At 62.7% G+C, this 24,279-nt stretch overlaps 4 protein-coding genes across 18 annotated transcripts in view; 2 read left to right on the forward strand and 2 right to left on the reverse strand.

Annotated features, from left to right (window-relative positions):
* The window catches only part of POLD1 (DNA polymerase delta 1, catalytic subunit), a 38,467-nt gene extending 36,598 nt beyond the window's left edge, over positions 1–1,869 (reverse strand). For 2 of the 3 annotated variants that reach the window (XM_085565891.1, XM_085565893.1), the window contains exon 1: positions 1,630–1,735. In XM_085565891.1, the coding sequence (XP_085422017.1) occupies positions 1,630–1,735 (106 nt within the window). Of the gene's footprint in view, positions 1–1,629 lie in introns of all 3 variants that reach the window. The other variant, XM_085565892.1, reaches the window with a different exon arrangement.
* Positions 1,813–6,985, reverse strand: ZNF865 (zinc finger protein 865). The gene has a single exon (XM_085565726.1). It carries the CDS (start codon positions 6,712–6,714, stop codon positions 3,298–3,300), a length of 3,417 nt encoding a protein of 1,138 aa, XP_085421852.1. The 5' UTR covers positions 6,715–6,985; the 3' UTR covers positions 1,813–3,297.
* Positions 6,986–7,063: 78 nt separating this feature from the next.
* Positions 7,064–16,901, forward strand: LOC144248137 (uncharacterized). Of its 13 annotated transcripts, none has more exons than XM_085565897.1 (6): positions 7,064–7,407; positions 10,016–10,192; positions 11,881–12,092; positions 14,051–14,794; positions 14,837–14,940; positions 15,107–16,901. In XM_085565897.1, exons 1-6 carry the CDS (start codon positions 7,079–7,081, stop codon positions 15,431–15,433), a joined length of 1,893 nt encoding a protein of 630 aa, XP_085422023.1. In that variant the 5' UTR covers positions 7,064–7,078; the 3' UTR covers positions 15,434–16,901. The 13 variants fall into 13 exon arrangements, with proteins under 13 accessions (XP_085422023.1, XP_085422024.1, XP_085422026.1 ...); XM_085565898.1 differs by having other exon boundaries at positions 14,858–14,940; XM_085565900.1 differs by having other exon boundaries at positions 14,051–14,712; positions 14,837–14,983; positions 15,128–16,901.
* Positions 16,902–17,513: 612 nt separating this feature from the next.
* On the forward strand, positions 17,514–24,014 carry RPL18 (ribosomal protein L18). Its single transcript, XM_077789881.2, has 7 exons — positions 17,514–17,543; positions 17,694–17,780; positions 18,450–18,557; positions 20,482–20,580; positions 21,515–21,638; positions 22,964–23,033; positions 23,785–24,014. Exons 1-7 carry the CDS (start codon positions 17,541–17,543, stop codon positions 23,858–23,860), a joined length of 567 nt encoding a protein of 188 aa, XP_077646007.1. The 5' UTR covers positions 17,514–17,540; the 3' UTR covers positions 23,861–24,014.
* Positions 24,015–24,279: the final 265 nt, after the last annotated feature.

The following is a 24,279-nucleotide window of genomic DNA, read 5'->3' on the forward strand; positions in this document are numbered from 1 at the left end:
AAAATCCCATAAAAAATCCCCAAATTCCCATCAAAATCACAGCTTTGCCATCAAAATCCCCAGATTCCCACCAAAATCACAACATTTCCCATCAAAATCTCAGTATTCCCACTGAATTCCCATCAAAATCCCCAGATTCCCATCAAAATCACATTTCCCATCAAAATCCCATCAATATCCCCAAATTCCCACCAAAATCACAACATTTCCCATCAAAATCTCAGTATTCCCACTGAATTCCCATCAAAATCCCCAAATTCCCACCAAAATCACATTTCCCATCAAAATCCCAATATTTCCCATCAAAATCCCAATATTTCCCATCAAAATCCCAATATTTCCCATCAAAATCCCAACATTTCCCATCAAAACCCCAGTATTCCCACCAAAATCCCATCAAAATCCCCAGATTCCCACCAAAATCCCAACATTTCCCTCAATTTCCCACCAAAATCCCATCATTTCCCCCCAGATCTCCTCAAAATCCCATCATTTCCCTCAAATTCCCATCCAAATTTGGGGGAAATTGGGGAAAATCAGGGAAATCGGGAAAATTTGGGGAAGTTTGGAGAAAATTGGGGAAATTAAATGGGGAAAATTCAGGAAATAAATTGGGGAAATAAATTAGGGAAATTTGGGGGAATTTGGGGAAAATTGGGCGTTTTGGGACGGCGGTGGGAACCCCAAGGGAAACCCACAGGATGCCCCAATTGTTCCTCAAACTGCCACCAAAATCACAGTATTTCCCTCAAAACCCCAAAATTCCCCTCAAAATGACCCAATTCCCCCACAAATCCCTCCCAAAATCCCAAAAGCCACACAGAGACCCCCCAAAATCTCCTCAGGGACCCCAAAATCTCCTCAGGGACCCCAAAATCTCCTCAGGGACCCCAAAATCCTCTCAGGGACCCCAAAATCCCCTCAAAGGCCCCAAAATCCCCTCAGGATCCCCAAAAATCCCCTCAGGGACCCCAAAATCCCCTCAGGGACCCCAAAATCTCCTCAGGATCCCCAAAATCTCCTCAGGGACTCCAAAATCCCCTCAGAGACTCCAAAATCTCCTCAGGATTCCCAAAATCCCCTCAGGGACACCAAAATCCCCTCAGTGACTCCAAAATCCCCACAGGATCCCCAAAAATCCCCTCAGGAACCCCAAAATCTCCTCAGGGACCCCAAAAATCTCCTCAGGATGCCCAGAATCCCCTCAGGGACTCCAAAATCCTCTCAAGGATCCCCAAATCCCCTCATGGACCCCAGAATCCCCTCAGGGACCCCAAAATCCCCTCAGGATCCCCAAAAATCCCCTCAGGATCCCCAGAATCTCCTCAGGATCCCCAGAATCCCCTCAGGGACTCCAAAATCCCCTCAGGATCCCCAAATCCCCTCATGGACCCCAGAATCCCCTCAGGATCCCCAGAATCCCCTCCCAGCCCCCAAATCCCCCTCAGAGCTCCCCGTCCCCTCACGGCTCCCGCTCCGCCTCCGCCTTCCTCCTTTCCCCTCAAACCCCCCCAAAACCGCGCGGGGAACCCCCGGGACGGCTCCAAACCTCCCAAAGCCCCCCTGAAACCCCCCGAAAAGCCCCAAAATTCCCCAAATTCCTCCTCGGGGACCCCCGGCCGCCCTCACCGCGCTGAGGATCTCCCGCCAACGGCGGACCCGCCCCCACGCCGCGCGCTGATTGGCCGCCTCCCGCCCACGTGACGCGCCGCTTCCGGCCCACTGGCGCCGCCATGTTCCGTACTCATTCCGGCTGATTGGCCGCCTCCCGCCCACGTGACGCGCCGCTTCCGGCCCATGGGCGCCGCCATGTTCCGTACTCATTCCGGCTGGCGGGCGCCGGCCCAGGGGCGCCGCCATGTTCCGCATTTATTCCGCTTTTGTCCGTACAGCGCGGCCGCGGCCCCTCCCCCGCCCCGCCCCGCCCCTCCCCCCCGGCCGGGACCCCCTCCCGGGGTGGGGGAGGGGTCCGAGCATCACCGGGGGGCCCCGGGGGGGCGGCCGTGGCCGAGCGTCCATTTGTCCGAGCGTCCAAATGTCCGAGTGTCCATTTGTCCGAGTGTCCATTTGTCCAAGAGCCCATTTGTCCGAGCGTCCATTTGTCCGTGCATCCAAATGTCCGAGCGTCCATTTGTCCGAGTGTCCATTTGTCCAAGAGTCCATCACTCCAGCTGTCCATTGTCTGAGTGTCCGAGTGTCCATCTGTCCAGGTGTCCATCAGCCCGGCCACTCCACACCGGGGCCATTTTGGACCATTTTGGGCTATTTGGGGCCATTTTGGACCATTTTGGGCTATTTGGGGCCATTTTGGACCATTTCGAGCCATTCTGGGCAACTTTGGAACAGGATGACCCATTTTGGGCCAGGATGGGCCATTTTGGATGTTTTTTGGACCAGGATGAAATGTTCTGGACCATTTGGAGCCATTTCGGGCCAGGATGGGCCATTTTGGACCATTTCGAGGCAGGATGGGCCTTTTTGGACCATCTCGGACCATTTTTGCCCAGGACGAGCCATTTATGGCCATTTTTGGACCATTTCACACCAATTTGGACCATTTTGGACCATCTTGGACCATTTTTGCCCAGGACGAGCCATTTATGGCCAGTTTTGGACCATTTCACACCAATTTGGACCATTTTGGACCATCTTGGACCATTTTTGCCCAGGATGAGCCATTTATGGCCATTTTTGAACCATTTCATGCCAATTTGGACCATTTCATGCCAACTTGGACCATTTTTGCCCAGGATGAGCCATTTATGACCATTTTTGGACCATTTTAAGCCAATTTGGACCACTTTGGGCCAACTTGGACCATTTTTGGCCAGGATGAGCTGTTTATAGCCATTTTTGCCCCATTTCACGCCAATTTGGACCACTTTGGACCATCTTGGACCACTTGTGCCCAGGACGAGCCACTCATGGCCATTTTTGCCCCATTTCACACCAATTTGGATCATTTTGGACCATCTTGGACCATTTTTGCCCAGGACGAGCCATTTATGGCCATTTTTGCCCCATTTCACACCAATTTGGACCATTTCACGCCAACTTGGACCATTTTTGCCCAGGATGAGCCATTTATAACCATTTTTGGACCATTTCATGCCAACTTGGACCATTTTAAGCCAATTTGGACCACTTTGGGCCAACTTGGACCATTTTTGGCCAGGATGAGCTGTTTATAGCCATTTTTGCCCCATTTCACGCCAATTTGGACCACTTTTGCCCAGGACGCGCCACTCACGGCCATTTTTGCCCCATTTTGCCCATTTTGCCCATTCCCGCGCCGTCTCAGCCCAGCTGCCCGGTCCCCTCGGGCGCGGCCGTGCCCTCGGCGCGGGGGCAGGCGGGCGCGGCGCCGTGCCGGCCGAGGTGGCGGCGCAGCAGCGCGGCGCGGGCGAAGCGGCGGCGGCAGCGGGGGCAGCGCGGGCGGCGCCGGTGGGCGCGCAGGTGCCGGGCGATGGAGCCCAGGTAGAAGAAGCTCTTGCCGCAGCGCTCGCAGCGGTACACGTCCTCGCCCAGGTGCCGGCGCCGGTGTTCCAGCAGGTTCCCGCGGAAGCGGAACGCGGCGCCGCAGGTGCGGCAGCGCCGCGGGCGCGCGGGGCCGTGCCGCCGCTGGTGCTCGGCCAGCCCGGCGGCGTGGGCGCAGCGCTTGGCGCACAGCGGGCAGCGCGGCGCGGCGTGGCGGGCGCGGTGCCGCCGCAGCGCCCGGGCCCGCGGGAAGGCGCGGCCGCAGGTGCGGCAGCGGAACGGGCGGCGCCGGGCGGGGCAGCAGCGCCGGTGCCGCCGCAGCAGCGCGGCCGCCCAGAAGCGCCGGCCGCAGGCGCGGCAGAGGCGCGGGCGCCGCCGCAGGTGCCGGCGCCGGTGCCGCAGCAGCTCGTAGGCGCCCGCGCAGCGCCGGCCGCAGGCGCCGCAGGCGGGCGGGCGCGCCGGCGCCAGGTGCACGTACCTGTGCGTCACCAGCGCCGCCACGCGCCGGAAGCTCTGCCCGCACGTGCCGCAGCCGAAGCGCCACGCGCTGGGCGCCGCCGGCGGCACCTCGGCAGGGCACGGCGCCTCCGCGGCCGCCGGCGACGCCCGCTCGGGCGCGATGGCCGGGCGCGCCAGGCGGCGCCACACCAGGTTCTCCAGCAGGCCGAAGACCCGCCCGCAGGCGTCGCAGCCGCGCGGCGAGCCCGGCGGCGCGGCGGCGTCGCGGAGCGCGGCGGCGCGCAGCAGCTCGGGCAGGCGGCGGCCGCAGGAGCCGCAGCCCGGCGCGGGCGGCGGCGCGGGCTCGGCGGCGCCGGGCGGCGGGCGGTGCAGGCGGCGGTGCCGCGTCAGGCTCTGCGGGTAGCCGAAGGCCTTGCCGCAGAGCTCGCAGCGGTAGGGCCGCTCGCGCGTGTGCACCACGCGGTGCTTGCGCAGGTGGAAGGACTCGCGGAAGCGCTTGCCGCACACGCCGCACTCGTGCGGCTTCTCCCCGGTGTGGATGCGCTCGTGCCGCCGCAGCGTCTCGCGCCGCCCGAAGCCGCGCCCGCACACGCCGCACGCGAAGCTGCGCCCGCCGCCCGCCGCCGCCGCCGCGGGGCTCCTCCCGGCGCTCCCGGCGCTCCCGGCGTCACCATCGCCGGCGTGGGCGCGGCGGTGGCGCAGCAGGCTCTGGGGCGCGGCGTAGGCCTTGCCGCAGACGTCGCAGCGGTGCGCGGGGCGCGGCGCGCCGTGGCTGGCCTGGTGCCGCAGCAGGTAGGCCGGGTCGCGGAACTCCTTGCCGCAGACGGGGCAGGGCACGCGGCGCGGCCCGGCGTGCGTCTTGACGTGCCGCGTCAGGCTCTCGCGCCGGTTGAAGGCGCGGCCGCAGGCGGCGCAGGCGAAGGGCTTCTCGCCCGTGTGGATGATCTGGTGCTGCGCCAGGTGGCTCGGCTTCTTGAAGGCCTTCCAGCACAGCGGGCAGCTCAGCGGCCCCTCGGCCGCGCCCGCCGGCGCCAGCAGCACCCCGCCCGCCACCGGGATCACCCCGCCGGGCACCGCCACCGCCACGCCCGGCACCGCCAGCCCCACGCCGCCGGCGACCGCGCCGGGCGCCGCGTTGAGCGCCAGGGGCAGCGGGCTGGCCCCATTGGGCGCCGCCGTGAGGTTGGTCAACACGTTGGCTCCGTTGGGTGCCACGTTGACCCCACTGGCTGCGTTGACCCCATTGGTTGCGTTGACCACGCCGGCCACCACGTTGACCCCGTTGGGCGCCCCGTTGACCCCATTGGCCGCCGCATTAACATTGGCCACCGCGTTGACCCCACTGGCCACCACGCTGACTCCATTGGCCACTGTGTTGACCCCATTGGCTGCTGTGTTGACATTGGCCGCCGCGTTGACCCCGTTGGGTGCCACGTTGACTCTGTTGGCCGCCGTGTTGACGTTGAGCACCGCGTTGACCCCGTTGGGTGCCACGCCAACCCCGTTGGCCACCACGTCGACGTTGGCCGCCACGTTGACCCCGTTGGCCGCCACATTGACTCTGTTGACCGCCGCATCGACGTTGGCCACCACGTTGACCCCGTTGGCCGCCACGTTGACTCTGTTGACCGCCGCATCGACGCTGGCCGCCACGTTGACCCCGTTGGCCGCCGCGCTGACCCCGCCGGCCGCCGCCGCCTCGTCGGCGCCGTGCCGGTGGCAGCGCCGGTGCCGCACCAGGCTGGAGCCGTGGCTGTAGGTGCGGCCGCAGGTGCGGCACTCGTACGGGCGCCCCTCGCCGTGCGCCGGGCCCGGCCGCGCGCCCTTGAGCCCGGCACCGCCGGCGCCGCCGAACCGCCGCTCCACCAGGAACTTGAGGCGCCGGAAGTAGCCGCGCTCCTCGCCGGGCTCGGGCGCCGCCGGCGCCGCCGCGGCCGCGCCGCGCTTGAGGCCGCCCAGGAGGTGCTGGTGGTGGCCCGAGAGGTCCACGACGCCCCAGGGGGGGGAGGGGAAGGAGCCCCCCCCCTCAAAGAGCGGCTGGGGGGGGGGAGGGGGCGGCAGCGGCGGGGGGGGGAAGGGAGCCCCCCCCAGGACCCCCCCCAGGGACCCCCCCAGGGACCCCTCGGGCTTTTTGGGGTGCGATGATGATGAGGATGAGGAGGAGGAGGAGGAGGGGGGGGGCTCGGGTTTGTTTTTGGGGAGGGGGCTGCGCGGGAAGGGGGAGGGGAACTCGAAGGGGCCGGGGGGCAGCGGGAGCGGCTTGGGGGGCGGCTCGAAGGGCTCGGGGGGCTCGGGGCGCTGCTGGTGCGTCAGGAAGTCCAGGAAGTCGAAGGGGTACGAGGGGAAGGGGCCGCCCTCGTCGCTCACGTTCGCCTCCATCCTTCGGGGGGCGGCGGGGGGGGTCCCGGTGGTACCGGAGGGGGGGCGGGGGGATGGGGGGGATGGGGGAGGGGCTTGGGGGTCCCGCAGCGGAAACGGCGGCGCTGGGAGGGGGTGGGGACTCACGGCGGGGCTCGGGGGGGGTTGCGGGGGGGTCCCGGTGGGTCCCGGTGGGTCCCGCTCGGCCGGGCCGGGCGCGCCGCCCCGCCGGAAGCGGAAGTGTGACGTCACGGGAGGAATGCCCGGCCTCTCTCCTTCCCCTCCCCGCCTTTTCCCACTGTCCGCCTCCACGGAGGGACCGGAGGCGCTCACAGGGGTGCCGGGATCCCCCCTCCCCGCTTCGCGGTAAACCGGGACCCCCAAGACCCCCGAAAACGGGGATAGGCGCCCTGCCCTCATCAAACATGGCGCCGGCGGCGCCTCCGCGCCAAGATGGCGGCGCCGCACAAGATGGCGGCGGCCGCCCTCAACAAAGATGGCGGCCGCGGTTGGCTATGAGGGGGGGAGGAAAGGAGGCCCGTAACCAATCAGAGCCGCGGAATCGAGGCTGGGCACGCCCCCTAGGGGTGTCCCCGCAGAGGAAGGCGGAATTTGGGGAGGAATCGGGGCTTCCGTGACGTCACCGGGGCCGCGCGGTCCCTTTAAGGGCGCGGCACGTGCGGCCCCGCGTGCGCGCCGCCCCCCATTGGCCAAAACTGGGTCAGGCCCCGCCCCTCACGCCCATCCCCATTGGCCCAAACTAGGTCAGGCCACGCCCCGCCGCATGGCCGCGCCGCCTGACCGCGGCCACGCCCCCGCGCGCGGCCATTGGCTGAGCTGCGAGACGGGGGCGTGGCCGGCGGAAAGGGGCGGGGAATTTCCCTTTTTCGGGAGGGGCGTGGTTTTAATGCCCGCGGGGGCGTGGCTCGCGCCGGCGCCGACCAATGGGAGGCGCTCAGCGTGCGCGGGTTGTTGTGGTGGGGGGGCGTGGCCAGCAGAGAGAGCGGGCGGGGATTGGCTGGCGGTGGGGAGGGGGCGGGGCCGGCGGCGGGCCACGCCCCCTCACGGGAGCAGCGGGGCTCGGGCCGGAGAGACCGGGAGGGACCGGAGCAGGTGGGGGGGGGACCGGGAACGGGGGGGGACCGGGAACGGGGAGACCGGGAACGGGGAGGGGACCGGGAACGGGGAGGGAACCGGGAATAGGGAGACCGGGAACGGGGGGGACCGGGAATGGGGAGACCGGGAACGGGGGGGGACCGGGAATGGGGAGACCGGGAACGGGGAGACCGGGAATGGGGAGACGACCGGGAATGGGGAGACCGGGAACGGGGAGGGACCGGAGCAGGTGGGGGGGGGACCGGGAACGGGGGGGACCGGGAACGGGGAGACCGGGAACGGGGGGGGACCGGGAACGGGGAGGGGACCGGGAATGGGGAGACCGGGAACGGGGAGACCGGGAACGGGGGGGACCGGAGCAGGTGGGGGGGGACCGGGAACGGGGGGGACCGGGAACGGGGAGACCGGGAATGGGGAGGGGACCGGGAACGGGGGGGACCGGGAACGGGGAGGGGACCGGGAACGGGGAGGGGACCGGGACATGGGGAGACCGGGAACGGGGGGGACCGGGAACGGGGGGGGGACCGGGACATGGGGAGACCGGGAACGGGGGGGACCGGGAACGGGGAGGGGACCGGGAATGGGGAGACCGGGAATGGGGAGGAGACCGGGAACGGGGAGACCGGGAATGGGGAGACCGGGAATGGGGACGGGAACCGGGAACGGGAACCGGGACGGGAACCGGGAATGGGGACGGGAACCGGGAACGGGAACCGGGAACGGGGAGGGGACCGGGAACGGGGAGACCGGGAATGGGGAGACCGGGAATGGGGACGGGAACCGGGAATGGGGAGACCGGGAATGGGGAGGGGACCGGGAACGGGGGGGCGGAACCGGGAGGGGACACCGGGAATGGGACGGGAGACCGGGAACGGCGGGGGGAACCGGGAATGGGGAGGGGACACCGGGAATGGGGGGGAGGAACCGGGAGGAACCGGGAGTGGGGGGGAGGGACACCGGAATGGGGGAGGGGCACCGGGACCCCCCCGGTGCGGTGCCGCCCCTCCCCCACCCCGGGGTTCACCCGAGGTCAAGCCGCGCGCGGGGGGAGGGGCGGGGATCCCCCCACGTGACCGCGGCACGTGCGCGCGGCCCCGCCCCCACCCCCCGGTCACGTGCCGGGGGATTTTGGGGGGATTTGGGGCATTTTGGGGGGATTTGGGGCGTTATTTCGGGAGGGAGCTTGGGGCATTTTAGGGGAAAAGTTCCGGTCTTGTTTGGGGTGAAATTGCGATATTTTGGGTGAAATTGGAACGTTTTGGGGTTATTTGGGGCTATTTTGGGTGAAATTGGAACATTTTGGGGTTATTTGGGGTTATTTGGGGTGAAATTGGAACATTCTGGGGTTATTTGGAGTTCTTTTGGGTGGAATTGGGATATTTTGGGGTTATTTGGGGTTATTTTGGGTGAAATTGGAACATTTTGGGGTTATTTGGGGTTGTTTTGGGTGCAATTGGGATATTTGCGGTTATTTGGAGTTCTTTTGGGTGGAATTGGGATAATTGGGGTTATTTGTGGTTATTTTGGGTGAAATTGGAACATTTTGGTGTGCCCCGGTGTGCCCCCCGTGCCCCCGGTGCCCCCGGTGTGCCCCCGGTGTGCCCCGGTGTGCCCCCCGTGCCCCCGGTGCCCCCGGTGTGCCCCCGGTGTGCCCCGGTGTGCCCCCCGTGCCCCCGGTGCCCCCGGTGTGCCCCCGGTGTGCCCCGGTGTGCCCCGGTGTGCCCCCGGTGTGCCCCCGGTGTGTCCCCGGTGTGCCCCCCGTGCCCCCGGTGTGCCCCCCGTGCCCCCGGTGTGCCCCCCGTGCCCCCGGTGTGCCCCCGGTGCCCCGGTGTGACCCGGTGTGCCCCCGGTGCCCCGGTGTGACCCCGGTGTGCCCCCGGTGCCCCGGTGTGACCCCGGTGTGTCCCGGTGTGCCCCCGGTGTGCCCCGGTGTGCCCCCCGTGCCCCCGGTGTGCCCCGGTGTGACCCCCGTGCCCCCGGTGTGCCCCGGTGTGCCCCGGTGTGCCCCCGGTGTGCCCCCGGTGTGCCCCGGTGTGCCCCCGGTGTGCCCCCGGTGTGTCCCGGTGTGCCCCCCCGTGCCCCGGTGTGCCCCCCGTGCCCCGGTGTGACCCCCGTGCCCCCGGTGTGCCCCGGTGTGCCCCGGTGTGCCCCCGGTGTGCCCCCGGTGTGCCCCGGTGTGCCCCGGTGTGCCCCCGGTGTGCCCCGGTGTGACCCCGGTGTGCCCCGGTGTGCCCCGGTGTGCCCCGGTGTGTCCCGGTGTGCCCCGGTGTGCCCCGGTGTGCCCCCGGTGTGCCCCCCGTGCCCCCGGTGTGCCCCGGTGTGCCCCCCGTGCCCCGGTGTGCCCCGGTGTGCCCCGGTGCCCCGGTGTGACCCCCGTGCCCCGGTGTGTCCCGGTGTGCCCCGGTGTGCCCCCCGTGCCCCGGTGTGCCCCCGGTGTGTCCCGGTGTGCCCCGGTGTGCCCCCCGTGCCCCGGTGTGCCCCGGTGTGCCCCGGTGTGCCCCCCGTGCCCCGGTGTGCCCCCGGTGTGCCCCGGTGTGCCCCGGTGTGCCCCCGGTGTGCCCCCCGTGCCCCCCGTGCCCCGGTGTGACCCCCAACCTCGCGGCAGGGATGGAGGAGGCGGGCGGGAGCCGCGGGGGCTTCCCGGGGGTGGCGGCGCCGCCCTGGGCGCCCCCCGGGGCGGGCGGGGGTCCCGAGCTGGAGTTCGTGGACCTGGACGAGTTCCTGAGGGAGCACGGGCTGCCCCCCAGCCCCCCCGCGGGACCCCCGCCCGCCCGCGGCCCCGGTACCGGCGGGAACTGGGGGGGACCGGGACGGGACCGGGAATTGGGGGGAACGGGGATGGGAATGGGACCGGGAATTGGGGAGGGGAACGGGAATTGGGGGGGACCGGGACGGGACCGGGAATTGGGGAGGGGACGGGAATGGAATTGGGAATGGAGGGGAGTGGGAATGGGACCGGGAATTGGGGGGACCGGGACGGGACCGGGAATTGGGGAGGGGACGGGAATGGAATTGGGAATTGGGGGGACCGGGACGGGACCGGGAATTGGGGGGACCGGGACGGGACCGGGAATTGGGGGGAACGGGGATGGGAATGGGACCGGGAATTGGGGAGGGGGATTGAAAATGGAACCGGGAATTGCGGGGACCGGGACGGGAATGGAACCGGGAATTGGGGAGGGGGACGGGAATTGGGGAGGGGGACGGGAATGGAACCGGGAATTGGGGGGGAGGGGAACCGGGAACGGGAATGGGACCGGGAATTGGGGGGGAGGGGGGCGGGAATGGGACCGGGAATTGGGGGGACCGGGACGGGACTGGGAATTGGGGAGGGGGATTGAAAATGGAACCGGGAACGGGAATGGAACCGGGAATGGAGGGGAGTGGGAATGGGACCGGGAATTGGGGAGGGGACGGGGATGGGACCGGGAATTGGGGAGGGGGATTGAAAATGGAACCGGGAATTGGGGGGACCGGGAATTGGGGAGGGGGATTGGGAATGGAATTGGGAATTGCGGAGGGGGAACCGGGAACGGGAATTGGGGGGGGGGAACGGGAATTGGGGAGGGGGATTGGGAATGGAACCGGGAATTGGGGAGGGGGACGGGAATTGGGGAGGGGGACGGGAATGGAACCGGGAATTGGGGACGGGACCGGGAATTGGGGAGGGGGATTGAAAATGGAACCGGGAACGGGAATGGAACCGGGAATGGAGGGGAGTGGGAATGGGACCGGGAATTGGGGAGGGGGACGGGAACGGGAATTGGGGAGGGGGATCGGGAATGGGGGACGGGGTACAGGAATGGAACCGGGAATTGGAACCGGGAATTGGGGGGGGGATATCGCGCGATTCCCCCTCCCCATCACAGCCGGGCCCCTCCGGGGCTGTAACCCCCCCGATATCGCGATAGGGACCCCCCCCATCGGGACAGACCCCCCGATATCGCGATAGGGACCACCCCCCCATCGGGACAGACCCCCCGATATCGCGATAGGGACCCCCCCATCGGGACAGACCCCCCTATATCGCGATAGGGACCCCCCCCATCGGGACAGACCCCCCGATATCGCGACAGAACCCCCCCTCCATCGGGACAGACCCCCCCCCATCGGGACAGACCCCCCGATATCGCGATAGGGACCCCCCCCATCGGGACAGACCCCCCGATATCGCGATAGGGACCCCCCCCATCGGGACAGACCCCCGATATCCCGATAGGGACCCCCCCCATCGGGACAGACCCCCCGATATCGCGATAGGGACCCCCCCATCGGGACAGACCCCCCAATATCGCGACAGAACACCCCCCCCATCGGGACAGACCCCCGATATCGCGATAGGGACCCCCCCCATCGGGACAGACCCCCCAATATCGCGACAGAACACCCCCCCCCATCGGGACAGACCCCCCCCATCGGGACAGACCCCCCCCATCGGGACCCCCCCCGCTGACCGCGCTCCCCCCGCAGCCCCGGGCCCGCCCCGCGCCCCCCCGGAGGCGCCGCCCGAGGCGGAGGCGCCGCCCGGGGGTCCCGGGGGGGGTCCCGGGGGTCCCGGGGGGGGTCCCGGGGGTCCCCCCGGCCCGCTGGACCCGCGGCGCCTCCGCTTCTCGCAGGAGGAGCTGCGGCCGCAGCCCATGGCCCGCAAGGCCCGCAAGGTGCTCGTGCCCGAGGAGCAGAAGGTGCGGGACGGGATTCCCGGATTCCTGAAAATACGGGATTTGGGGGGTTCCTGAAAATCCCGGGAATCCCGGGGGATTCCTGAAAATCCCGGGATTTGGGGGGTTCCTGAAAATCCCGGGAATCCCGGGGGATTCCTGAAAATCCGGGATTTGGGGGGTTCCTGAAAATCCGGGATTCCCGGGATTCCTGAAAATACGGGATTCCGGGATTCCTGAAAATCCGGGATTTGGGGGGTTCCTGAAAATCCCGGGGCATTCCTGAAAATCCCGGGATTTGGGGGGTTCCTGAAAATCCCGGGGGATTCCTGAAAATCCGGGATTCCCGGGTTTCCTGAAAATCCGGGATTTGGGGGGGTTCCTGAAAATCCCGGGATTCCCGGGGATTCCTGAAAATCCGGGATTTCGGACAAAATTACTGAAAACCGGGGATTCCCGGGGCATTCCTGAAAATCCGGGGTTTGGGACAAAATTCCTGAAAATCCAGGATTTGGGACAAAATTCCTGAAAATCCAGGGTTTGGGGCAGAATTCCTGAAAATTCGGGGAGCTGGGGGGGAATTCCTGAAAATCCGGGATTTGGGACAAAATTACTGAAAATCCTGGGGTTTGGGGCAGGGTTCCTGAAAATCCAGGATTCGGGGCTAAATTCCTGAAAATTCAGGATTCGGGGCTAAATTCCTGAAAATTCAGGATTCGGGGCTAAATTCCCCACTGTGTCCTCACCGTGTCCCCACCCGAGTCCCCACGGTGTCCCCGGCTGTGCCCACCCCTCATCCCTGCCTGTGTCCCAGCCGTGTCCCCACTGTCCCCCGTGTCCCCCCATATCCCCCCATGTCCCCTTATGTCCCCCGTGTCCCCCATGTCCCCCCATGTCCCCCGTGTTCCCCGTGTCCCCCGCGTCCTCCATGTCCCCCATGTCCCCACTGTCCCCCATGTCCCCACTGTCCCCCATGTCCCCACTGTCCCCCATGTCCCCCGTGTCCCCCATGTCCCCCGTGTCCCTCATGTCCCCTCATTTCCCCCATGTCCCCCCATGTCCCCCGTGTCCCCCGTGTCCCCCGTCCCTGCCATCCCCCCGTGTCCCCTCATGTCCCCTCATGTCCCCCATATCCCCCCATATCCCCCCATGTCCCCCGTGTCCCCCGTGTCCCCCGTGTCCCCCATGTCCCCTGCGTCCCCCGTCCCTGCCATCCCCCTGTGTCCCCCGTGTCACCCGTGTCCCCCGTGTCCCCTCATGTCCCCTCATGTCCCCCGTGTCCCCCGTGTCCCCCGTGTCCCCCGTGTCCCCCGTCCCTGCCATCCCCCCGTGTCCCCTCATGTCCCCCGTGTCCCCCGTGTCCCCTCATATCCCCCCGTGTCCCCCGTGTCCCCCGCGTCCCCCGCGTCCCCCGTCCCTGCCATCCCCCCGTGTCCCCAATGTCCCCTCATGTCCCCCATGTCCCCCATGTCCCCCATATCCCCCCATGTCCCCCATGTCCCCCCATGTCCCCCCGTGTCCCCCGTGTCCCCCCATGTCCCCCCATGTCCCTCATATCCCCCCATGTCCCCCCGTGTCCCCCGCGTCCCCCGCGTCCCCCGTCCCTGCCATCCCCCCGTGTCCCCAATGTCCCCTCATGTCCCCCATGTCCCCCATGTCCCCCATGTCCCCTCATTTCCCCCCATGTCCCCCATATCCCCTCATGTCCCCCGTGTCCCCCCATGTCCCCTCATTTCCCCCCGTGTCCCCCATGTCCCCCGTGTCCCCTCATGTCACCCATATCCCCCCATGTCCCCCGTGTCCCCCATGTCCCCCCATGTCCCCCATGTCCCCCTGTCCCCCATGTCCCCCATGTCCCCACTGTCCCCTCATGTCCCCCATGTCCCCCATGTCCCCATGTCCCCCATATCCCCCATGTCCCCCGTGTCCCCCGTCCCTGCCATCCCCCGTCCCGTCCCGCTGAGCCGGTCGCGCTCCCGCAGGACGAGAAGTACTGGAGCCGGCGCTCGCGGAACAACGCGGCGGCCAAGCGCTCGCGGGACGCGCGGCGCCTCAAGGAGAACCAGATCTCGGTGCGCGCCGCGTTCCTGGAGCGCGAGAACGCCGCGCTGCGCGCCGAGGTGGCGGCCGCGCGCCGCGACCTGCTGCGCCTCCGCGGGCTGCTGGCGCGCTACGAGGCGCGCCACGGCCAGATCTGAGCGGCCACGGCGGCTGGGGGCTGTCCTGGGGGGGCTGGGGTCCGCCTGGGGGGTCTGGGGTCCATCTGGAGGGGTCTGGGGTCCGCCTGGAGGGGTCTGGGGTCCGCCTGGAGAGGTTTGGGATCCACCTGGAGGGGTTTGGGATCAGTCTGGAGAGGTTTGGGATCCACCTGGAGGGGTTTGAGATCCATCTGGAAATGTTTGGGATCCACCTGGAAAGGTTTGGGATCCATCTCGGGGGTTTGGGATCCACCTGGAGAGGTTTGGGATCAGCCTGCAGAGGTTTGGGATCCATCTCGGGGGTGTGGGATCCACCTGGAGAGGTTTGGGATCCACCTGGAAATGTTTGGGATCCATCTCAGGGGTCTGGGGTCCACCTGGAGGGGTTTGGGATCCATCTGGAAATGTTTGGGATCCATCTCAGGGGTTTGGGATCCATCTCGGGGGTTTGGGATCCATCTTGGGGCTTTGGGATCCACCTGGAAATGTTTGGGATCCATCTGGAAAGGTTTGGGATCCATCTCGGGGGTTTGGGATCCACCTGGAAGGGTTTGGGATCAGTCTGGAGAGGTTTGGGATCCACCTGGAGAGGTTTGGGATCCACCTGGAAATGTTTGGGATCCATCTGGAAAGGTTTGGGATCCACCTCAGGGGTTTGGGGTCCACCTGGAGAAGTTTGGGATCAGCCCTGGAGAGGTTTGGGATCCACCTGGAGGGGTTTGGGGTCCATCTGGAAAGGTTTCGGATCCATCTCGGGTTTGGAGTCCACCTGCAGGGGTTTGGGATCCATCTCAGGGGTTTGGGGTCTACCTGGAGAAGTTTGGGATCAGCCCTGGAGAGGTTTGGGATCACCCTGGAGAGGTTTCAGATCAGTCTGAGGGGTTTGGGATCACCCTGGAGAGGTTTCGGATACAGCTCAGGGGTTTGGGATCGGCCTGGAAAGACTTAGGATCCATCTCAGGGGTTTGGGATCCACCTGAAAGGTTTGAGATCAGCCCTGGGGGTTTGGGGTCCACCTGGAGAGGTTTGGGATCCATCTCTGCCCTGAGGGGTTTGGGATCAGCCTGGAAGGATTTAGGATCTGTCTGGAAAGATTTAGGATCTGTCTGGAAGTTGTTTGGGATTCACCAGAGAGGTTTGGGATCTGCCTGGAGAGGTTTGGGATGACGCCAAGCGATCCACGGGATCCAGAACCGTCCCAGGGGATCCAGAACTGATCCAGGACTGATCCCGGGCTGGGGAATCCCCGACCTCCTCCGGCACCGGGATCCGGGGTCGGGCCTGGATCAAGGACTGGATCCAGAACCGGGATCCAGTGAGGGGATCCAGAACCAGAACTGGACTCCGTGAGGAAATCCAGAACCGGGACCCGAAATTGGGATCCAGAACCGGGACCCAAAACTGGGATCCAGAACCGGGGTCCAATGAGAAGATCCAGAACCAGAACTGGACTCCGTGAGGAAATCCAGAACCGGGACCCAAAACTGGGATCCAGAACCGGGGTCCAATGAGAAGATCCAGAACCAGAACTGTGATTCCGTGAGGAAATCCAGAACCAGGACTGGGCTCTGTGAGGAAATCCAGAACCGTGTCAAATGAGAAGATCCAGAACCAGGATGCAGTGAGGACATCCAGAACCGTGAACCAGAACCAGAACCGGGCTCCAATGGGAATCTCCAGATCCGGGATCCAGTGAGAGGATCCAGAACCAAAACTGGGACCCAGTGGGAATATCCAGAACCAGAACTGGGACCCAGCACCGGGATCCAGAACCAGAACCGGGCTCCAATGGGAATATCCAGATCCGGGACCCAGTGGGAATATCCAGAACCAGAACTGGGACCCAGCACCGGGATGCAGAACCAGAACTGGGCTCCAATGGGAATATCCAGATCCGGGATCCAGAGAGGATCCAGAACCAGAACTGGGACCCAGTGGGAATATCCAGAACCAGAACCGGGATCCAGAACCAGAACTGGGACCCAGCACCGGGATCCAGAACCAGAACTGGGCTCCAATGGGAATATCCAGATCCGGGATCCAGAGAGGGGATCCAGAACCAGAACTGGGACCTAGTGGGAATATCCAGAACCAGAACCGGGATCCAGAACCAGAACTGGGACCCAGCACCGGGATCCAGAACCAGAACCAGGACCCAGCACTGGGATCCAGAACCAGAACCGGGCTCCAATGGGAATCTCCAGATCCGGGATCCAGAGAGGATCCAGCACCGGGACCCAGCACCCCCCACCCCCACCCGGGGGTCCGATGAGACTCAGACCCCTCCCCCCGCCCCTCCCCCATTCCCACCCCCCGCCCCTCCCCCCTTCCCTATTTATTCCCAGCCCCCCCCGGGCTGGACCAAAGCACAAATTTGGGGGGGGGTCCCGGGGGTGTCCCCCCCTCCCCTCCCCCACCCCCAGGGACCGTTCCCAGTTCAGGCCAGTAGCGTTACTGGGGTGGGGGGAGGGGCACCCCCGCCGCCCCTCCCCCTCCCCAAAAATCTCCCTGTCCCCTCCCCCCCACCGCACTTTGACCACTTTACTGCCCCTCCCCCCCCCAGCACGAGGGATTTTGGGGGGGGGAGGGGGTTTTGTACAGAATTAAAATAAAAAACAGCAAAAAACAACAAAAATACCCCAAAAACCCGGGACTGGGAGGGGCGGGCTGGGAGGGGGGACAGGGGCTCTGAGACCCCCCCAGAAAGAGAATGGGGGGAGGGTCCCCAAAACCCCCCGGGAGGCCCCAAATTCCCTCCGGGACCCCCGAGAATCCCCAAATCCGGGTCCTCGGGGGTCCCCGTGTCCCCCCTTGGACTGAGTTTCCCCCCGTGCCTCAGTTTCCCCGCCGCTGTCACCGCGCTTTCCCCGCCCCTCGCCCTCCCAGCCAATCGCGAGCCGCGCCCCTCCGCGCGCAGCCAATGGGAGGCCGCGCGGCGTCCGCCATCTTTGTTCCGGGCGGCGCCGCCATTGGGAACAACGGGGGGCGAAGCCGCGGCGGCGCCATCTTTAGTGCGGCAGCGCGCCCCGTGGCGCCCGAGGGCGCGGCCGCTTCGCCGGCGGAACCGCCGCCGTTCGCCGCCCCGGTGCGCGGCGCCGATCCCCCGCGCGCTCGCCTTCGCCTGCCGCTCGTTACCGCCCCGGCGGAGCCGCAAGGCCCCGGTCCTCCAGCGCCGCCGAGCGCGGCGGGCGGGGCGGCCCCGCGGCACTTCCGGGAGCGGCTCCGGCTCCCATAACCCCCCGCGCGCGCCGCCGCCATCCGCAGCGCCGCCGCCATGGTGGGTCCGGCCGCGCTCCGCCATCCGCCGCCATCCGCGGCCGGGGGGCACCGGGGAGGGCCCGGGGGGGCGCGGGGCGGCTCGGGGGGAGCCCGGGAGGGCGCGGGCGGCGCGGATGGCGCGGCCTGAGCGCGCCCGGTGTCGCCGCAGGGCATCGACATCCGGCACGACAAGGACCGCAAGGTGCGGCGGAAGGAGCCCAAGAGCCAGGACATCTACCTGCGCCTGCTGGTCAAGGTGGGCCCCGCTTCCCTCCGCTTCCCCCCGCTTCTCTCCGCTCTTTCCCGTGCCCGGCCCCGGTTCCCTTCCGTTCCCCCGAGCCCTCCCGGTTTCCATCGCTTCTCCCCGGTTTTTCCCCATTTCCTCCGGTTTTCCCCAATATTCCCTGCTTTATCCCGGTCTCCCCCGGTCTTTCCCGGGTTTCCCCAATTTTCCCCAATTTTCCCTGCTTTATCCCGGTCTCCCCCGCTTTTTCCCGGGTTTCCCCTGTTTTCCCCAATTTTCCCCAATTTTCCCTGCTTTATCCCGGTCTCCCCCGGTTTTCCCCGGTTTTCCCCAATTTTCCCTGCTTTATCCTGGTCTCCCCCGGTTTTTCCCTATTTCCCCCGGTTTTCCCTGGTTTTCCTGAACTCTTTCCGTTTTCCTCAGTTTTTCCTGGTTTTTCCCCGACTTTCCCAGATTTTTTTCTATTTCCCTCGGTTTTTCCCGGTTTCTCCCAATTTTCCCTGATTTCCGTCTGATTTTCCCAGTCTCCCTCGATTTTTCCCGATTTTCCGCGTGTTTTCCCTATTTTTCCCGATTTCCCCCGGTTTTCCCGAATCTTTCCTGTTCTCCTCAATTTCTCTTGGTTTTTTCCCCGTTTTCTGCCCGTTTTTCCCGATTTCACGCGGATTTGCCCCATTCCAGCTGTACCGCTTCCTGGCCCGCCGCACCAACGCCCCGTTCAACCGCGTGGTGCTCAAGCGCCTCTTCATGAGCCGCTCCAACCGGCCCCCGCTGGCGCTGTCCCGCCTGGTGAGCCCCAAAATCCCCCGAATTTACCCCAAAATATCCCCTAAAAACATTAAAATATCCCCCGGCCCCCGCTGGCGCTGTCCCGCCTGGTGAGCCCCAAAATCCCCCGAATTTACCCCAAAATATCCCCTAAAAACACCCAAATATCCCCCGGCCCCCGCTGGCGCTGTCCCGCCTGGTGAGCCCCAAAAAACCCCGAATTTACCCCAAAATATCCCCTAAAAACACCCAAATATCCCCCGGCCCCCGCTGGCGCTGTCCCGCCTGGTGAGCCCCAAAAAACCCCCAATTTACCCCAAAATATCCCCTGAAAACATTAAAATATCCCCCGGCCCCCGCTGGCGCTGTCCCGCCTGGTGAGCCCCAAAAAACCCCGAATTTACCCCAAAATATTCCCCGAAAACATTAAAATATCCCCCGGCCCCCGCTGGCGCTGTCCCGCCTGGTGAGCCCCAAAAAACCCCCAATTTACCCCAAAATATCCCCTAAAAACACCCAAATATCCCCCGGCCCCCGCTGGCGCTGTCCCGCCTGGTGAGCCCCAAAAAACCCCGAATTTACCCCAAAATATCCCCTAAAAACACCCAAATATCCCCCGGCCCCCGCTGGCGCTGTCCCGCCTGGTGAGCCCCAAAATCCCCCGAATTTACCCCAAAATATTCCCCGAAAACATTAAAATATCCCCCGGCCCCCGCTGGCGCTGTCCCGCCTGGTGAGCCCCAAAAAACCCCAAATTCACCCCAAAAAATTCTCCAAATACGACCCAAAGTTTTGGGGGCAATTTCCCGGGGATTTTTTTTGGGATTTTGGGGGGATTGTCCCGTGAGGAGTTTTTGGGGACTCCTGACGGACTTTTGGGGGGAATTCCCGGGATTTTGGGGTGAATTCCCGGGGGTTTCGGGGTGAATTGCCGGGATTTTGGGGTAATTTCCCGGCGGATTTTTGGGGTGAATTCCCGAGGGTTTTGGGGTGAATTCCTGGTGGATTTTCGGGGTGAATTCCCGGGATTTTTGGGGTGAATTCCTGGTGGATTTTGGGGGATTCCCGGTGGATTTTTGGGGTGAATTCCCGGGGTTTTGGGCCGATTTCCCGGTGGATTTTTGGGGTGAATTCCCGGGGTTTTTGGGGTGAATTCCGGGTGGATTTTCGGGGTGAATTCCCGGGGTTTTGGGCCGATTTCCCGGTGGATTTTTGGGGTGAATTCCCGGGGTTTTTGGGGTGAATTCCGTTGATTTTCGGGGTGAATTCCCGGGGTTTTGGGCCGATTTCCCGGTGGGTTTTTGGGGTGAATTCCCGGTGGATTTTCGGGGTGAATTCCGTTGATTTTCGGGGTGAATTCCCGGGGTTTTGGGCCGATTTCCCAGTGGATTTTGGGGTGAATTCCCGGTGGATGTTTGGGGTGAATTCCCGGGATTTTTGGGGTGAATTCCCGGGGTTTTTGGGGTGGATTCCCGGGGTTTTGGGCCGATTTCCCAGTGGATTTTTGGGGTGAATTCCCGGGATTTTTGGGGTGAATTCCCGGTGGATGTTTGGGCCGATTTCCCGGTGGGTTTTTGGGGTGAATTCCCGGTGGATTTTCGGGGTGAATTCCGTTGATTTTCGGGGTGAATTCCCGGGGTTTTGGGCCGATTTCCCAGTGGATTTTGGGGTGAATTCCCGGTGGATGTTTGGGGTGAATTCCCGGGATTTTTGGGGTGAATTCCCGGGGTTTTTGGGGTGGATTCCCGGGGTTTTGGGCCGATTTCCCAGTGGATTTTTGGGGTGAATTCCCGGGATTTTCGGGGTGAATTCCCGGGGTTTTGGGCCGATTTCCCGGTGGGTTTTTGGGGTGAATTCCCGGTGGATTTTTGGGGTGAATTCCCGGTGGATTTTTGGGGTGAATTCCCGGGATTTTTGGGGTGAATTCCCGGGATTTCCTCCCCAGATCCGCATGATGCGCAAGCCGGGCCGCGCGGGCAGCACGGCCGTGGTGGTCGGCACCGTCACCGACGACGTTCGCATCCAGGACGTGCCCAAGCTCAAGGTTTGGGGCAAAATCCGGGGGATTGGGGAAAATCCGGGAGTTTGGGGGAAAATCTGGGAATTTTGGGGGGAAATCTGGGAATTCTGGGGGAAATCTGGGAATTCTGGGAGAAATCTGGAAATCTGGGGAGTTTGGGGGAAAATTTGGGGAGTTTGGGGCAAAATCCGGGGGATTGGGGAAAAAATCTGGGAATTTTGGGGGGGAAATCCGGGAATTCTGGGGGAAATCTGGGAATTCTGGGAGAAATATGGGAATTTGGGGAGTTTGGGGGAAAATCTGGGAATTTTGGGGGGGAAATCCGGGAATTTGGGGGGAAATCAGGATTTTGGGAGGTTTGGTTTTTGGGGGCGTCTTTGGGATGTTTCTGGGGGTGTTTCGGGTTTTTCCTGGGGCTGTTTTTGGGTGGATTCCGGGCGGTTTTGAGGATGTATTTTGGGTGGATTTAGGGCAGTTTTGGGGGTGGATTTTGGCCGTTTTGGGGATGTATTTTTGGGTGGATTTTGGCCCTTCTGGGGATGTATTTTTGGGTGGATTTTGGTCGTTTTGAGGATGTATTTTGGGCAGTTTTGGGGGTGGATTTTGGCCGTTCCGGGGATGGTTTTTGGGTGGATTTTGGCCGTTCCGGGGATGGTTTTTGGGTGGATTTGGGCTGTTTCGGGGATATATTTTTGGGTGGATTTTGGCCGTTTCCGGGATGGTTTTTGGGTGGATTTTGGGTGGATTTGGGCTGTTTCGGGGATGTATTTTTGGGTGGATTTTGGCCGTTTCAGGGATATATTTTTGGGTGGATTTTGGCCATTCTGGGGATGTATTTTGGGTGGATTTGGGCTGTTTCAGGGATATATTTTTGGGTGGATTTTGGCGGTTCCGGGGGTGGATTTTGGGTGGATTTTGGGTGGATTTGGGCCCTCGTGGCTCGCTGAGCCCCGGGCAGGTCTGCGCCCTCAGGGTGACGCGCGGCGCTCGGACGCGGATCCTGCGGGCCGGGGGCTCCATCCTCACCTTCGACCAGCTGGCCATGGCCTCCCCCAAGGGCAAGGGCACCGTGCTGCTCTCGGGTGGGTGAGACCCCTCCCCAAATTCCCAAATAACCCAAAAATCCCCAAAAATCCCGGTGAAATCAGCCCAAATCCCGCCAAAATAACCCCGATCCCAAAAAACCCCAAAATCACCCCAAATGACCCACCCCAAATCGCCATGGCCTCCCCCAAGGGCAAGGGCACCGTGCTGCTCTCAGGTGGGTGAGACCCCTCCCCAAATTCCCAAATAACCCAAAAATCCCGGTGAAACTAGCCCAAACAACCCCAAAATAACCCCGATCCCAAAAAACCCCAAAATCACCCCAAATAACCCATCCCAAATCGCCATGGCCTCCCCCAAGGGCACCGTGCTGCTCTCGGGTGGGTCAGACCCCTCCCCAAATTCCCAAAAACCCAAAAACCCCCCAAAATCCCGGTGAAATCAGCCCAAACAACCCCAAAATAACCCCGATCCCAAAAAACCCCAAAATCACCCCAAAATGTCCCCATTTACCCCCCCAAATCCTGTTTTTTACCCAAAATCCGTTTGTTTTTACCCAAATCCCCTTTTTCACCCCAAAAATGCCCATTTCTCACCCCAAACCCCATTTGTTTTTACCCAAAATCCTCATTTTTAGTCAAAATTCCTGGTTTTTACCCAAACCCCATTTGTTTTTACCCAAAATCCCCATTTTTACCCAAATCCCCATTTTTTACCCAAACCTCATTTGTTTTTATGCCCAAAATCCCCATTTTTTACCCACATCCGTTTCTCACCCCAAATCCATTTGTTTTTACCCCAAATCCCAGTTTCTCTCCCCAAGCCCCATTGTTTTTACCCAAAACCTCCATTTTTTACGCCAAAATCCCCATTTTTTTACCCCAAATTTGTTTTTACCCAAAACCCCATTTTTACCAAAATTCTCATTTTTTACCCCAAATCCCATTTTTGCCCAAAATCCCCGTTTCTCACCCCAAACCCCGTTTTTCCCCAAATCCCCGTTTCTCACCCCATTTTTCCCAAAATCCCCGTTTCTCACCCAAACCCCGTTTTTCCCCAAATCCCCGTTTCTCACCCCGTTTTTCCCAAAATCACTGTTTCTCACCCAAACCCCGTTTTTCCCCAAATCCCCGTTTCTCACCCCAAACCCCATTTTTTCCCAAAATCCCCATTTTTCACCCCGTTTTTCCCAAAATCCCCGTTTCTCACCCAAACCCCGTTTTTCCCAAAATCCCCGTTTCTCACCCCGTTTTTCCCAAAATCCCTGTTTCTCACCCCAAACCCCGTTTTCCCCAAAATCCCCGTTTCTCACCCAAACCCCGTTTTTCCCAAAATCCCCGTTTCTCACCCCAAACCCGGCCAGGCCCCCGCAAGGCCCGCGAGGTTTTCCGGCACTTCGGGAAAGCGCCGGGGACCCCCCACAGCCACACCAAGTGAGATTTGGGGCAGTTTGGGGCTTTTTGGGCATTTCGGGGGCCTGGGGCGTCCTGGGGAAGATTTGGGGGATTTCCGTAAAATTTGCGGGATTTCCGTAAAATTTGCGGGATTTCCGTAAAATTTGGGGCAGATTTGGGGGGTCTGGTAGTCGGAGGTTTTGGGGATGTTTGAGGCAAAATTTTGGGGATTTTTTGGGGTCATTTGGGGGGATATTTGTGGGCACATTTTAGGGATTTTTGGGTAAATTTGGAACATTTTAGGGATTTTCAGGTAAATTTGGGGGCACATTTTAGGGATTTTTGGGGATTATTTGGGGGACTTTTTGGGGAGGTTTTGGGGCTCTTTGGGGGGACATTTTGGGGACATTTGGGGGACATTTTGGGGACATTTTGTGTGATTTTTGGCAAATTTTTGGGGGATATTTTTGGGATGTTTTGGTGATATTTTGGGGCTATTTAGGGGAATATTTTCAGAATATTTGTGGGGACATTTAGGGAATATTTTGGGGCTATTTGGGGGATGTTTTTGGGGATATTTGGGGGATATTTTGGGGGAGGTTTTGGGGATATTTGGGGGATGTTCTTGGGGATATTTTGGGACATTTTGGGGATGTTTGGGGGAGGTTTTGGGGATGGTATTGGGGATTTTTGGGGGAGGTTTTGGGGATATTTTGGGACATTTTGGGGGATATTTTGGGGATATTTTGGGGAGGTTTGGGCTGACTGGGCCCCGCCCGTCTCTCCCCAGGCCCTACGTGCGCTCCAAGGGACCCAAGTTCGAGCGGGCGCGGGGGCGCCGGGCCAGCCGGGGCTACAAGAACTGAGCCCCCTCCCCAAAACCGGCACGGGGGAGCCCCCTCCCCAAAACCGGCACCGGGGGGAGCCCCCTCCCCAAAACAATAAACGGGGGGGGCAGGGGGAGCCCCCTCCCCAAAACAATAAACGGGGGCAGGAGGAGACCCCTGCCCCCAAAACTCCCGCCTGCCTCCGTGACTCAAAAACACTGAGAAAACAAAAAAAAACCCACAAAAAAATACCTGAAAAACCCCAAAAAAAACTTCTGAAAAAGATAAAAAATCCCACCAAAAAAAAAACTCCTGAAAACCCGCAAAAAAGACTGAAAAAGAAAAAAAATGCCACAAAAAAATCCCTGAAAAACTCCAAAAAAACTCCTGAAGAACAAACAAAAACCCTGAAAAACCCAAAAAAAAAAACCCTGGAAAAAAAAAAAAAAAAACCCTAA

This window comes from Lonchura striata, chromosome 37 (assembly GCF_050655825.1).
Source record: "Lonchura striata isolate lonStrDom1 chromosome 37, ASM5065582v1, whole genome shotgun sequence".
NCBI lineage: Eukaryota > Metazoa > Chordata > Aves > Passeriformes > Estrildidae > Lonchura > Lonchura striata.

Bases quoted from the DNA above. Each gene is read 5' to 3' on its own strand.
- ZNF865 (XM_085565726.1), bottom strand. From the start codon at position 6,714: ATGAGGGCAGGGCGCCTATCCCCGTTTTCGGGGGTCTTGGGGGTCCCG.
- LOC144248137 (XM_085565895.1), top strand. From the start codon at position 7,079: ATGGCCGCGCCGCCTGACCGCGGCCACGCCCCCGCGCGCGGCCATTGG. The intron at 12,093-14,050 runs GTGCGGGACGGG...GCGCTCCCGCAG, and splicing joins TCGTGCCCGAGGAGCAGAAG to GACGAGAAGTACTGGAGCCG. The intron at 14,713-14,836 runs GTTTGGGATCCA...CAGTCTGGAGAG, and splicing joins GTTTGGGATCCATCTCGGGG to GTTTGGGATCCACCTGGAGA.
- RPL18 (XM_077789881.2), top strand. The intron at 20,581-21,514 runs GTTTGGGGCAAA...AGCCCCGGGCAG, and splicing joins AGGACGTGCCCAAGCTCAAG to GTCTGCGCCCTCAGGGTGAC. The intron at 23,034-23,784 runs GTGAGATTTGGG...GTCTCTCCCCAG, and splicing joins ACCCCCCACAGCCACACCAA to GCCCTACGTGCGCTCCAAGG.